Here is a 13,534-nt window from a genome sequence, read left to right on the forward strand (position 1 = left end):
GCACATGAAGAATCATAATAAAAGTACAGACAACTCCAAACACATCCAAATCAAGATGCCAATCTGCCGATCGGTTTCCCCGGACCCGAGGAACCAGCCTAAGGATGCAGGAACGCGGAACTGATCCATGCATTTTTGAGCGGGCCGCTCCGGCTGGTGAGCATTTATACCAAACCCCAGCACAAGATCTTTTGACTGTTGTACTGACTCCTTACTATAGCCACGCCTCGGCTCTAATGCTGCAGCGAATTTGGTTCGAGGAGTCTTGATTGTTTTTTATTCTACCTTTTCTTATTTTCACGGATGCCCCGGCTCCCACCAAGACTGCTCTACCGCGCTCACAGAATCTCTCCCCATCTAAGGATCCTCTTGCCCGCATGCAGGGATATTGAGTCTGCGCGGCATGAGCTGCGCTGGATAAGAGAGCACGTGTCGTCTTTTCCATCCACTCGCCATGCCAAAGTGCCCGTCACCTCCTCGGCCGCCGCCACGTCGAAGCGCGAGGAACAAGAGGCAAAAGTAGCCCACCTCTGCGCGCGTCGCGGCCGCGGCGAACCTCTGCAGTATGTCCTGGGCACACAGCCCTTCGGCCCCTTGGAAATACGCTGCGCGCCCGGCGTGCTGGTGCCCCGGCTCGAGACCGAGGCCTACACGGTGTACCTGGCGGACCTGCTGACCCGACACTACTCCTCGTCGTCGCCGCATCCACCCCAGAGGCACCAGGAAACCAGTGGTGGTGAGCTAGTCACCAAGGGCGACGACGAGGGCCGTCTCGGCGTGCTTGATTTGTGTACTGGCACCGGATGTATTGCTCTGCTCTTGTACGAGCGCCTGCGCCGGCACGCCCAGCGGCGTCTACTGCCACCTCCTCGTGTCGCCGGCGTGGACATCAGCCCCACGGCCGTGGCGCTGGCGCGGCGCAATCTAGACGACAACACGCGAGCTGGCCTCTTGCCAAGAGAGAACGCCAACGCCGCCGTGGTCTTTACCGAGGCGGATATCTTTGCCGACGATTTCCTGGCCCGCAGTCAAGACGGTTTGTTGATGCCCTCCGGCCAAGTCGACGTTTTGGTGTCGAACCCGCCGTACATATCTACGCGCGGCTTTGACCGCGACACGGGGCGCTCTGTGCGCAACTTTGAGCCGCGATTGGCTTTGGTGCCAGACGAGAGACTAAAAGCGACTGCCGTGCTTCTAGAATGTGCATTGGAGGATGTATTTTACGCACGTCTTTTGGATATTGCAAAGGAGCTCAAACCCAGATTTGTCCTGTTCGAGGTTGGGGATCTAGAGCAGGCGAAAAGAGTTGTGAAAATGGCCACGACGCTGGGTAACAGCGAGGACTTTGCTTTTGAGATATGGAGAGATGAGCCGGATGCCGAGGGTACTGAGGTCTTTGAAATGGGATCAGGGTCTACCATTGCGACTATCCGAGGAGAGGGACACGGCAGGTCTGTTTTCATATATCGCAAAACAAAATCATGATGCTTTGTGCCACGTGTTGTTCTCACGACAATGTCTAATATTGGGTTCTCCAGGAAGGATAAGAGTGGGATTGTGTTCTGTATAATGCACACGATCTACGGATGCCAGAGGCTCTTCTATAATCTTATAATCTCACCGCTCTGCTTGATACCGCCTCTAAAATGATCGCTCACCACGTTGCCCTTGACTATCGTCTCTTCAACCAAGCCCTCGACATGCTGAGGCTCAACGCGTCCATACCATAGACCGTGACCAGCCAGAGGGTGCGGTTCTCCGTCCTTGGTCTTCATAGCCGGCGGCAGGTAGATGATAATATTGCCAGCAAATTTGTGCCCACCTATGTGAGATATCAAGCCCACTCGGGCCGTCGATGGTGGCTCATCTGTAGTTCCAGGCAAAGCCGGAGCGGAGCGGCTCTCGTCAATCAGCGGACCTGTCATGACTTGGTAACCAGCTCTGGGGAGTTTGGCCTCGAATTCCTTTTGCAAAACGGGCCCCATGATGCCGCAGCGCATATCACGTCCGCCGTGGCCACATATGAGCACAAGAATATCATGCACGTCGCGGACGCCGTACAAGAGCTGCTGATACCTCTCCTTTCGCACCAGCCGGTCGCGGTGTATCGGCGACAGGCCGTCATGCATGGGATGCAGCTTCTCGGGTAGGAGGAACCCGCGAACAAGTGCTTGTACCGAGTCGAACGAGACGCGCGGCAGAAAGGGTACGTACTTGAAGCTCGGGAGGAGATAGGCGGAGGTTGTCTGGATTTCCGGACGGTTCGAGATCGAGGAAGGGAAGGACGAATTGAGTACGGATACATTGTGGAATGGCTACAGGAAGGGAAAGAAGAAATACACTTACCGTCAGCCAAATGTCCGTTGTACAGTATCTCACTTGGAGGGGTTGTTAGAGGGCGTTGCTGAACATTGCAACAACGCAAAAGAGAAAGACTCACATCGCTGTATACGCCGCCACGCCCGAGCAGCTCCTTTAGATCGGCCGCGAGGTTGTCGCCGGCATTATCCTCCTCGATGCGCGAGGGCCAGTCGTCTTTGCCCGTACAGATTAGAACTTGCTCGGCGTAGTTTGCTATGAGCCCGTTCAGTTTCCCCTTGTAGTCGATATCGAGGCCCTCGGGCATGGCGGGTGTCTCGGCGCAACCGCAAGTCGGCGAAGGGCACTTGGCGACCGTGTTGAGGTGTCGCGGGAGGCGGGCCTGGCGGATTCGGAATACATTTCTCCACGAGCGGCTGCTCGACGGCCGCAACGATCGTAGAGACATTTTGAATCCAAAGGAGAACTCGCAAAAAAGGGGAATTGTTTATATCATGTGTCAAGACGGCACGTTAAATCTGCCCATTGTCGCAGTGAGTGTTAATCGAAGCTGTCTAATTTGACGATACCAGCCAGCCAAACATGACGTACCAATTATTTTAGCTTGCTAAGGTGGGTAGTGTAGGCTCTAGCTAGGTGAGTGAGCTTGGCAAGGGTTCGGGGTACATAGTGGACGGACGCAGCACCAGGGGTCGCGCCGTGTTCAACGACCCTGAGATGCATTATGCCGCTTATATGAATAACGCTTGAACGATTACATATAAATTTCTTTTTCCTTTCTTGCCTGTTGCAATAGACCAATGTCCTATATCTCAACAGAGTTTGATTCTTGTTCCACCACTCTATGATGAGTGCTTCCAAGATCTGCTCTCGCTGCCTACGAGCAAGCCGGACCGGGCAATCTCAAAGTTTGCGGTTGCCCTACAATAGCAGTCTGGTGTTGCAACGAGCCCCTTTACAAGCATCAACAGCACACCTGAGCTTCTCTACTTGGTCGCCACAACGGCAAGATTCCAGGACATTGAACAGTGAACCCGGCAAGGGACGCGGCAAGTCACGAAAACCAGTCATCTTGTCTGTTGCAGCGGCACTCGTTGCCGGTGCAGCATACTATGGCTTCAGCTCAGAAACTGAAGACGACTCGTTGAACAGCACCAAGTTTACGCCTTTCAACATAATCGCCAAGGAGCATGTCTCGCCCACGGCTTTCATAATAACAATTCGGTGTCCAGATGTTTTGGCATCCAAGAATAATCCCAAGATCATGGCAGCCTGGCAGCATGGGCTGTGGTCCGTGGAAATGAAGCAGCCTCAGCTTCAGATCGCAAGGCATTACACCCCTTTGCCACCTCTCAGTGACGCCCAAGAAAATGCCGGGGAACTGCGTTTTCTCATCAGAAAAATGGGCAGTGGGGAAATGTCCAACTACCTGTTCAGACTGCAGGTGGGAGACCAGGTGTGGCTTCGGGGTCCGCACTACGGGTTTGACATTTCAAAACGCATGGGCGAGGCCAAGGATGTCGTATTCTTGGCTGGCGGCACCGGTGTGGCGCCCGCATTGCAGATTGTCCATAAACTCCTAGATGGCAGCCAAAATACCGCTCCTGAACAGCGGCCGTCGGTTCGTATATTATGGGCAAACCGAAGGGACATTGACAGCCTCGGCAGAAAGGAGCTGCATGGCAAGACCAAGCGGTCTGGGGATGTGGGCGTCCCGAACTCGCTCACCGACCAGATTGTGGATTTGAAACAAAAATACGGAGATCACTTCAATATTGATTATTTCGTCGACGATGAGAAGTTTATTACACACGAGGATGTCAACACAGCCATCACTTTACGCCAGCAGCCTGCCCTTGCAGCTACAGATAAGCGTTGTCGGTGGCACTCACATGAAGGGCTTGCGGCAACGTCAGATGAGGATGACAAGGCAGCCAAAGATATTGCCTGTACTTGCCGACGTCACAATATGCCTCCGGAGTTCATCGGTAGAAACATCCTTGGCGTCTCTGGCCCTGACGGCTTCATAGAGGCATACGCAGGATCAAAGCGGTGGTTTGGTGGCAGAGAGATCCAGGGGCCAGTGTTGGGTTTGTTAGGATCCATGAAGAGAATGGACCCGAAGATGGATGACTGGCTTGTACTCAAATTGTAACAACACGCGCCCACACAATGGCTGCTAATCCTGGCTGAACATTTTATTCCAGCTTGATGGCTATCAAATTTCGAGCCTTGAGCGGTGTATTTCGGGCAAGGACTTGTATAATACATAGTATGTACAACAGGTGACACCAGGAGTTGGAGAATGATCGAAAATGATTACTACTACATGCGTCAATCTTGTTATAACCCAAAAGGATCGTACGACCCCTTGGACTGAATCGATTAACCAATCAAGGCCAAGCCACGCGGCATCTTGCATGTCTAGAAGGGAATGCCGAGCACGCGACCCCTCTCCATTTTCGATACAAGTAAGCAGACTATTTCCGATTTGATAACAAGGGAGAGACACCAAACCCAAGATATTTTATTAAACCCGACTGATTCATGAATTACAAATCCGGCAGTGGGTGGTGCTTAGTTAATGGGGTACGTCATATCTGCATGTCAAACTCTACAAGTTCAACCATGTTACTGATCAAACACCATTGCACAGAAGCGGGGAAAGGCCCATAATCTTATACTACATATAGATCGTGGTGGAGATTGAAATGAATATGAATATGCTGACATGATCCCTGGACAAAAGGATTGCCATTTTGTGAGGAACTGCGAACTATTTCGTTTCAACGCCATATAAAAAGCTCGGTTGAGTACAAGCGTGTACTTTTCTTCATCACCACCATCATGACCTCAAAGGAGCAAAAGGTCTTCATTGTAGGGCCCGGCTTCATCGGCTGGAACGTCCTCGAGCTTCTCGTCAAGGAAAAGTACCAAATCACAGCTTTCGTGCGAAGAAAGGAACATGGTGCCCAAATCAAGAACTCGGGCGCGTCAGAGATTGTGATTGGGGACCTGGGCGACAAGGCGCTCATCAGTGAGCAGGCCGCGCAGCACGACATTACCATCCACATGGCCACGGCCGACGACCTGCCGAGCGTCGAGGCCGTGCTGGACGGCGTGCAGAAGCGGGCGGACCAAGGGCTGGACACCATCTTCATCCACACCTCGGGCACCTCGGTGCTCGACGACGGGTGCCACGGGTCCGAAAAGTCGGACCGCATCTACTTTGACAATCTGCGCTCCGACATTGACTCGATGCCCGACACGGCGCCGCACCGCGAGATTGACCTGGCCATCCTGCGCCGACAAAAGGTGCTGGGCGACAAGGCCAAGCTGGCCATCATGATCCCGCCCCTCATCTACGGCTTCAACCACGACCACAAGCGCCTCACCATTCAGATTCCCACACTGACTCGCTTCGCCCTCAAGCACGGCTATGCTGGCTATGTGGGTGACGGCCTGCCCGTCGAGTCAAATATTCACGTCAAAGACCTTGCCAGGGCGTACCGTATTCTGCTTCATGTGAGTATCTAAATCGTGTAGCGTTGTCTCTGTTTCATTTACCATTGCTTCCTAAATAAATCCGGGTTTGGGTACTTTGATCAGTTCATCTTAAACTATTCAACACTGAAATTTGAAGCCCGGCCAATGTACTAGCTTCTCTCGGTGTATATAAAGGAAAGATGTAAAACTAACATTCGTGCCTCTGAAGCACATGGAACACACGCCAGCCGCCAACCTGCTAGAGAACCCGTACTACTTTTGCGAGTCCTCGGGCAACGACGAGCCAAGCTGGAAGGAGGTCGCCGAGCTCATCGGGGACAGCCTGCACAAGGCGGGCAAGATCTCGGACCCGACACCGCGCACCATTGACCCCAAGCTATACGGGGACCTGTTTGGCGACGACACGGGCGCCATCATCGGCCTCAACAGCCGCAGCCGCGCCGCGCGGCTCCGTCAGCTCGGGTGGAGGGCCGTGGAAAAGTCCTGGCGCGCCAGCTACGTCGAGGACGAGCTCCCAGAGATTCTCAGGGAGAAAGGACATGCTGATTTTAAAGGATATACGGGCAAGACTTTGAAGTGATTTTTGGTCGGCGTGGATCAGCTGAAGAACCAAGCTTTGCTATTGATGAGAATTTGATGAATGTGGCGTATGCATTCTGACTTCATGAGACCTGGTTGCCTTGAAAGGCAACAAGAGTTTTGCAGAAAGCCTTTTTGTGGCTGAGATATAGTTGGCAATGGTCATTATAACAAATCGGACCATCTCCACATACAAGGTCCTGACTTTATCACCCTCCTCCTTTCTCTCTCTAATTTTCCTGTGCTTCTTCCTTTACATCCTCAAAATTGAAGTGGCTCCCATGGACACTTTTCACCCGAGTTAGTGTCGTGTCTCGGGTTTATGCAGAGCAGATGCGGCTGATGAAACATGTAAAAATCGCAAATAGTGAGCATGTGGCATACTGCGATGAGTGCTTGGAGGGGTAAATACCTTGTTCTTTCATGACGACGACAATCTGACTAGCGCGAACGCAAACCAATTGCCGACAGTAGAACCGGACATGTAGACTAATTCAGATATCATCTTTTATGCACATGTCAAATACGCTGGGGATCCCTCGATGAGCACTTGGATTTACTGTAGAATGAACTACAACCTGTATCTCTCATGGCGGCGATTACCAAGATGAACATGGCGAAACGCTCACAAATACCAGAGCTCGAACCCGACGGGCCACATCTAGTCTATCTGACCCTGTCGTTTTTCTTGATTATATACGCCCTCTTTTCCGAGTTGATGAGGAACAGACTCCACCTGTCCGAACCTCCCTTGGCAACCTTGACCGGAATCGCTCTCGGTCCCCTCGCCGCCGACGTCTCGGGAGCAAACAAGTGGGCGTTCCAGGACAACATCACCCAGGAGCTGGCGCGCGTCGTCACCTGCGTCCAGGTCTTTGCCGTGGGGCTCGACCTGCCGAGCGCCTATGTCAAGCGGCACTGGAGAGGACTCCTGGTGCTGCTGGTGCCCAACATGATCTTTGGCTGGCTTGTCTGTACCGTCATCATCAAGCTGGTTATTGGCATCAGCTGGAGTCATGCCTTCATTATCGCAGCCACATTGACGCCAACGGACCCGGTCTTGTCGGCCAGTGTCTTGAGTGAGACGAAATTCTCCATGCGAATTCCAAAGAGGATTCGGTACATTTTGGCCGCCGAGTCCGGTTGTAATGATGGAACAGCCTTTCCTTTCTTGTGTAAGTATTTGAATTTGTGGTCATGAACAATGTTCCATATCTCGAGAGAATTGTAAAGCTAACATACTTGGATTCACAAGACGCGGCCATATTTGCCGTGACTCAAAACAGCAAGTCGGAATGGGCTAAAATGTTCTTCCTCGAGACAATTCTATGGCAGTGCACACTAGGAATCGTCGTCGGAGCCGTCATCGGGTTAGTTGCAAATCGATTGTTGCGATTCAGCGAAAAGAGGGGCTACACGCAAGAGGCAACACTGTTTGTCTTTTACTTTCTGCTAGCCATCTTTGCAACGGGCGTCGGGAGCACACTGGGCCTAGACGACTTCCTCGTCGCCTTTACCGCGGGCGCCGCCTTCTGCTGGGACGGCTGGTTCCGCGAAAAGACGCACAAGATGAAATTGCCCAGCATTATTGACCTGCTTCTCAACTCGGCAATGTTTGTCTACTTTGGCACCATTATCCCCTGGGACAAATACGTCGGCTTTGGCAGGCTGAGCGCGTGGCGGCTGCTGGCGGTCACCGTCCTGGTCCTGCTGTTCCGCCGCCTGCCCTCGATTGTCCTGTTCAAGCGTCTCATCCCAGAGACCCGGACCTGGAGCGAGGCCATCTTTGCCGGCCACTTTGGTCCCATGGGCGTCGGAGCCATGTTCTTGGCCATGGAGGCGCGCGCGAGGCTGGAGACGGGCTCATCGACGCCCGAGCCGCACCCGCCCAGCCACGGCCCTCACCACGAGGCCATCAAGCACATGTGGCCGATTGTCAGCTTCATCGTTCTAGGATCCATCATGGTGCACGGCTTCTCTGCGGCCATCATGAGCGTCTACGGCCACCTCACGAGAGATCCAAAGCGGCGCGCCTCGCATGTCGGCGGTGAAAACGATAGACTCGCTGGCATGTGTTCCGAGGACGAGCCGGGACTTTCATCTAGCGAAGATGAATATGTCGAGGACAGGATCGAGGGAATTGGGCAGATATCGATACGTTGATGTTATCGCGGCATGCTAAAACAGGGTTATGCGATCAAATGAAAACAAAGAAGAAAAGAAAAGAAGAGATAGAAAAGACCTCTAGTGGTTATCAAGCTACCGTTCCGCGTCACGGGTCTACCCGATCACATATCAATGAGCGGTTGAAAAGTTTTGCAATGACGGAGTGGGATTTTCAGTAGTACCTTGAGAATGAACAGTAATGGAGGTTTTCGCGTACGGTCGGGTGGTTGTACACTTGCCGGCTTGCGCCTCATTCACAACGCAGTTGAGTATATGACAAACTGGAGTAAATACATATATGTTCCCAGTCTAATAATACTTGAAAACAGGACCGCAAGTAGCCATGCTGTTTCGGGGCATTTCTCTCCTGTCAAGAGTTTGGTATATATGACGACACGTGATGAAAATGAATAGAAGAAAGCAATTATTGAACGAGCGTTTATCCTATGAGATTATGCTGCCTTATGAAATATGGACGCTCTTACTTTTCTCTCATTCACGAAAGCATGAGTATAACCAAAAGAGAGAGAGAGAAATGAAGAACCGCAATTACGAACAGGCGAATGTCACATATAATTCAGCGATTAAATTACTCGAAACATGTCCAATTGTCATGATTGATGCTAGCAATCTATCATACAAAGCTTTGTCGCGTAGTTGCGGTCGGTGAATCTCATCTTGTCCATTGAGGCAAGTAGAACTTCATATTCTCATATACGAGGAACGTCACCCAAGTGGCGGGCATGACTCTAATGACACCAGGGATGATGCCGCGGTAAAAGCCCCGAATGCCTTCGTGCTGCCAGGTCCTCCTAATGACGCCGCTGATGCCCCGGCCATAGTTCTCGTCGGCGTTGAAATTCTGCAGTCGGCTGCGAATGACCTGGTAGGGATACGTGACGGCGCCGGCGACCAGCTTGGACGCGCTGGACAGCACCAGGGTCGCCTCATTGCTGAGCTTGAGCGGCGGCATGTCGGAAGCAGCGGCGGCATCCCGACCGACTTCTTGGTCCAGCCGTCTTCGCCGCCGCGCAAAGTAGATGCGCTTGGCCGGCTCGTACACGGCAAATTGTACCGCGCCGTGGCTCACGCCAATCAGGCTGATGCCGAGTCCGCGGTAGAAGCCTCTCAGACCCTCGTCTCTAAACAGTTGAGCTGCCCCAGCCCACATGCTCGGGTACGCGCCCACGGCCCCGCGATCCGAGGAGAGCATCCGCACTTTGAGGACCCAGATGGGATTGGTCAGGACCTGGACACCAGCGCCGGCGACGGCAGAGGCGGCAAAGTAGTCGGTAGTGGACAGGGAAACAGCACTGTCCTGCCCCGACGGCGACCCCTTGAGGCCTAGGATGGCGCGCTCGGCGCGGGTCTTGAAGAAGAAAAAGGAGGCCCAGCTCGAGGCATTACCCAGTAGGTTGGGCGTCAGGCCGCGGTAGAGGGCACGCAGCGGTTGGGGCATCTGGACCAGCGACCGCACAAGCGAGAGGGTGGTCAGGCTGGCCGAAGTCGGGGCGTTGCTGCGATGCAGTTGCATCCGCGTCTTGACAATGTCGAGGGGGTGGACCACGAGCGTGGCCACGGAGCCCGCGGTCAGCCCGGCGATGGACTCGACGAGGGCGGGTGAAATGCCCCCCGCATGGTTGTGTGTCATGAAGATGACTTACGAGGTTCTTGTCACATGTTAAGAACCAGGCGAGAGTTTCGTTTCTCTCTCGATACAAGGCTCAAGAATGGTAGTGGATTTTTAATGTCCAGGCGTAGATAATTGCGCTAAGAGTTGCTTATCGCCGATAGTTGCATATTTCGTCATTGTTTCTTCGCCCGTCTCTTTCTCCATGTGTGCTCATATCTGGGATTCTAGGATAACTCATGGAAGCACTCCTGCTTGTACTGGGTTCACTATACTTGACTCTTTCCTTGTATTGATACTCATGTACAATATCTGCAGTGTGCTGACTTGGCTAGGGCCAGACTTGCAGTCGAATTTGTATTCAAAATTTCACCAGTATTGATGTAAATGCATCCTCGTGGGTGTTGAGTGAGATCGTGTTCATTACAAGATATTATACAGCCCTGCTCTCGTACGGCCCTTGTCGCCTTTTGCGGCTTCCCTGGCCAAGGTAGCCGTCCGTATGCAAGTCGTGACATTTCCGTGTTGCCAGAACCCAGGTCTATGATACGAGCCGCCAAATCAATGATGCAAATCCACCAAGATATACCAGCCAACCGCGTCTTTCATGCTTCTGTACAGTGTTGATAGTTTTTCAGTCGTATGAGCCCTTTAAGAGAGGGGGGAGAGGAGGCTGTTGCCCGGTTAGCTGCATTGTTCTGTGTCGACTGGCTACGGGCCGGGGAATAAATACCGAATGACGGAGGGTTTCGGCTCGCTGCGTGTGTATCCTGCGAGGGGGAAATAGTCAATCACTTGTGTCTATTGAAGGCCGGATCGCGTTGCGTTGTATCAAAGCATACCGAGGTAGAGAATCAGAGGGAGATATCCGCTGCTTGATGTTAGTTACTGCCCATTGCTACCTCAAGGTGATGGTTATCAGGAAACATACTAGTGCATGGCAACTCTTCCAACATCAATGAGCTTTCCGATGCGCTCCTAAAAGACGTCTCTTGTCAGTGTCTGTCAGAGTAGAGAAAATGGCTGTGGCCTCGGACCTTGGACTCCTCGGACAAAGCGAACGCCATCTTGTCGCTGGTCTCTGTCTCTTGTGGCTTGTGATTGATCGAGCTGGTGACTTGCGGCGGATTAGTGACTGCAATTCGTCATTTCAAGACGGATCCGGGACGTACAGATGGGGGTGGGTTCGATGGTCCTGGGATATCGAACGTGGATGGCGGGCGCAAGAGATGTCGTGTGTCTGCGCTGGACGGGCTGAGGAAGGAGTCGTCGCAGCTACCAAAAAATTCAGAGTAGCGGAAACACTCCGTCATCAGTCGGTAGGGAAGCACGGGCCATTTTAAGCTTATCTCGGAGACTTGGACTAATTTTTTGTAAAAGCAAAAGTCTAGGAATGTGGCGCAGAGGGACTTGTCAGCTAGCTTTTCCAGGCTCTAGCCACAGAGCCAGGCTCTCAAGCCACATCACGGCCATCTCAGGCGACGAGAGGAGATCCGAGCCTCTGAGATAAGATCCGACTCCCTCGCCAAGCTCTACCTAGGCTCCAAGCTCCTACTCAAGCTGCGCGCGACGACGGGCAGAGAACCAGAGGGAGAGAAAAAAAAGTTACCAGTCTCCAACAACATATTCGCTGCCGTTTCTTCAAACGCGACTTCAAGATGTCTGGGCAGAAACACTGGTAAGTCATACTTCTCGTTACTTGCAGAGACATGTTGCTAATATCACAATTGCGCAGGGAGCAAGACAAGGAGGCCACAGTCTACGTCGGTAACATTGACGAGCGCGCGACCGATGCCCTGATCTGGGAGCTCATGGTCCAGGCTGGACCTGTGGTCAACGTCCACCTGCCCAAGGATCGCGTCACCCAGTCACACCAGGGATTCGGCTTCGTCGAGTTCAACGGCGAGGTCGATGCCGATTATGCAGCCAAGATCATGAACGGTATTAGACTCTACGGCAAACCGTTGCGCGTCAACAAGGCGTCCGCCGATAAGCAGAAGCCCCTCGAGATTGGTGCCGAGCTCTTTATTGGCAACCTTGATCCCATGGTCGACGAAAAGATCCTGTACGACACCTTCAGTCGCTTCGGTACCCTCACCGTACCCCCCAAGGTGGCCCGCGACGACAACGGCTTGAGCAAGGGCTACGGTTTTGTGAGCTACAGCACCTTTGAAGCTAGCGACGATGCCATCCACAATATGAATGGACAGTTCCTCATGAACAAGGACGTCACCGTGCAGTACGCCTACAAGAAGGACGGCAAAGGAGAGAGACATGGAGACGAGGCGGAACGTATGCTGGCGGCCCAGGCCAAGAAACATAATGTCACTATCGAAACTCAACCTATGCCGCCTGCATACCACCAGCAGCCTGGTCAGACTACACCGACACCACCCGTCGTGCCCCCAATCATGGCCTCGGGCGGTTTTGACCCTGCCATGAATGTAGCAGTACCTCCTCCGCGCCCGGCTGGTTTTGCACCACCCGCCGGAAATCGCCCTTCGCCAGTGGCATATGGTCTCAACGGTAACGGTCCTGTGCCGCCCATGGGAATGCGCCCGAACAACCTGCCGCCGCCCCCTTCTGGCTTACCTGCACGACCGCCTCCAGTCCAAACTGGCTATGGCAGTCCTGCAGATTTTCACCCGGGCAGTTTCCGTGGTCCAGTTCCCCCTCCTGGCTTTGCTCCTGCTCCCGGTACTGGCGCACCGCCCGCACCCCCGGGATTTGCTCCTGGTTACGGCCGCTGAGCAAATGATTTGGAGCAGACTATCGGCCTGAACCGTCAAAGACGTATCGAACCAGTCATCTGAATCACTGGTCGAGGCAAGCTCGCTTCCGCCAAAACACCCTCCTCCTGCTGAGGTCGCTGGCCCTTAGCAAACCCCCAAAGGCCGTGCCGTACTCAACAAGTCGGACAGTTGAGGATGGGTCCGTAAAAAGGGGCTGAGCAAGTACCCAAGCTATGGCCGCGATTTGTGGTCCGTCACCCGCCATGACAATGACACGATCATTACCAGATGTAGACTGATCGCCTGAGCTGGAAGACAGCAGCCGTGAGATTCTTGGAGGCTGGGGTCGCAGAGTGATTCTGACGCGATCCTCTGGCCGATGAGTCTACGGACACTACTCGGCAAGCTCGGGAATCTCGACTGTCTATTGTGTCACCATGTTTCCAGACTATTTGGGCCAGTGGCTCATACCAAGCCAGCCATTTTTGAGCATGGAAAACTATCTCACACCTCTTTTTGGCCGGCTACTCAAGGCCTGTAGGCCGGCACCAATGGTCCGTTCCTGCATGAGTTGAGGAACCACTGGCTCATGTCAAGATTG

At 53.2% G+C, this 13,534-nt stretch overlaps 7 protein-coding genes across 7 annotated transcripts; 5 read left to right on the plus strand and 2 right to left on the minus strand.

Moving 5' to 3' along the window:
- Nucleotides 1–303: 303 nt before the first annotated feature.
- PFICI_08204 (uncharacterized protein) lies at nt 304–1,485 on the plus strand (the record flags this gene model as incomplete). The annotated part of the gene is made up of 1 exon (XM_007836785.1): nt 304–1,485. One exon carries the CDS (start codon nt 304–306, stop codon nt 1,483–1,485), a length of 1,182 nt encoding a protein of 393 aa, XP_007834976.1.
- Nucleotides 1,486–1,601: 116 nt separating this feature from the next.
- Nucleotides 1,602–2,767, minus strand: PFICI_08205 (uncharacterized protein; the record flags this gene model as incomplete). Its single annotated transcript, XM_007836786.1, has 2 exons — nt 1,602–2,315; nt 2,441–2,767. 2 exons carry the CDS (start codon nt 2,765–2,767, stop codon nt 1,602–1,604), a joined length of 1,041 nt encoding a protein of 346 aa, XP_007834977.1.
- A 399-nt stretch (nt 2,768–3,166) lies between these two features.
- Nucleotides 3,167–4,474, plus strand: PFICI_08206 (uncharacterized protein; the record flags this gene model as incomplete). Its single annotated transcript, XM_007836787.1, has 1 exon — nt 3,167–4,474. The coding sequence occupies one exon, from the start codon at nt 3,167–3,169 to the stop codon at nt 4,472–4,474; it is 1,308 nt and encodes a 435-aa protein (XP_007834978.1).
- A 692-nt stretch (nt 4,475–5,166) lies between these two features.
- PFICI_08207 (uncharacterized protein) lies at nt 5,167–6,406 on the plus strand (the record flags this gene model as incomplete). The annotated part of the gene is made up of 2 exons (XM_007836788.1): nt 5,167–5,844; nt 6,035–6,406. 2 exons carry the CDS (start codon nt 5,167–5,169, stop codon nt 6,404–6,406), a joined length of 1,050 nt encoding a protein of 349 aa, XP_007834979.1.
- A 606-nt stretch (nt 6,407–7,012) lies between these two features.
- PFICI_08208 (uncharacterized protein) lies at nt 7,013–8,568 on the plus strand (the record flags this gene model as incomplete). The annotated part of the gene is made up of 2 exons (XM_007836789.1): nt 7,013–7,580; nt 7,661–8,568. The coding sequence occupies 2 exons, from the start codon at nt 7,013–7,015 to the stop codon at nt 8,566–8,568; spliced, it is 1,476 nt and encodes a 491-aa protein (XP_007834980.1).
- A 676-nt stretch (nt 8,569–9,244) lies between these two features.
- Nucleotides 9,245–10,222, minus strand: PFICI_08209 (uncharacterized protein; the record flags this gene model as incomplete). The annotated part of the gene is made up of 1 exon (XM_007836790.1): nt 9,245–10,222. The coding sequence occupies one exon, from the start codon at nt 10,220–10,222 to the stop codon at nt 9,245–9,247; it is 978 nt and encodes a 325-aa protein (XP_007834981.1).
- Nucleotides 10,223–11,859: 1,637 nt separating this feature from the next.
- PFICI_08210 (uncharacterized protein) lies at nt 11,860–12,951 on the plus strand (the record flags this gene model as incomplete). Its single annotated transcript, XM_007836791.1, has 2 exons — nt 11,860–11,879; nt 11,937–12,951. The coding sequence occupies 2 exons, from the start codon at nt 11,860–11,862 to the stop codon at nt 12,949–12,951; spliced, it is 1,035 nt and encodes a 344-aa protein (XP_007834982.1).
- Between the last annotated feature and the right edge of the window lie 583 nt (nt 12,952–13,534).

This window comes from Pestalotiopsis fici (assembly GCF_000516985.1).
Source record: "Pestalotiopsis fici W106-1 unplaced genomic scaffold PFICI_Scf_5, whole genome shotgun sequence".
Taxonomy (NCBI): Eukaryota; Fungi; Ascomycota; class Sordariomycetes; order Amphisphaeriales; family Sporocadaceae; genus Pestalotiopsis; species Pestalotiopsis fici.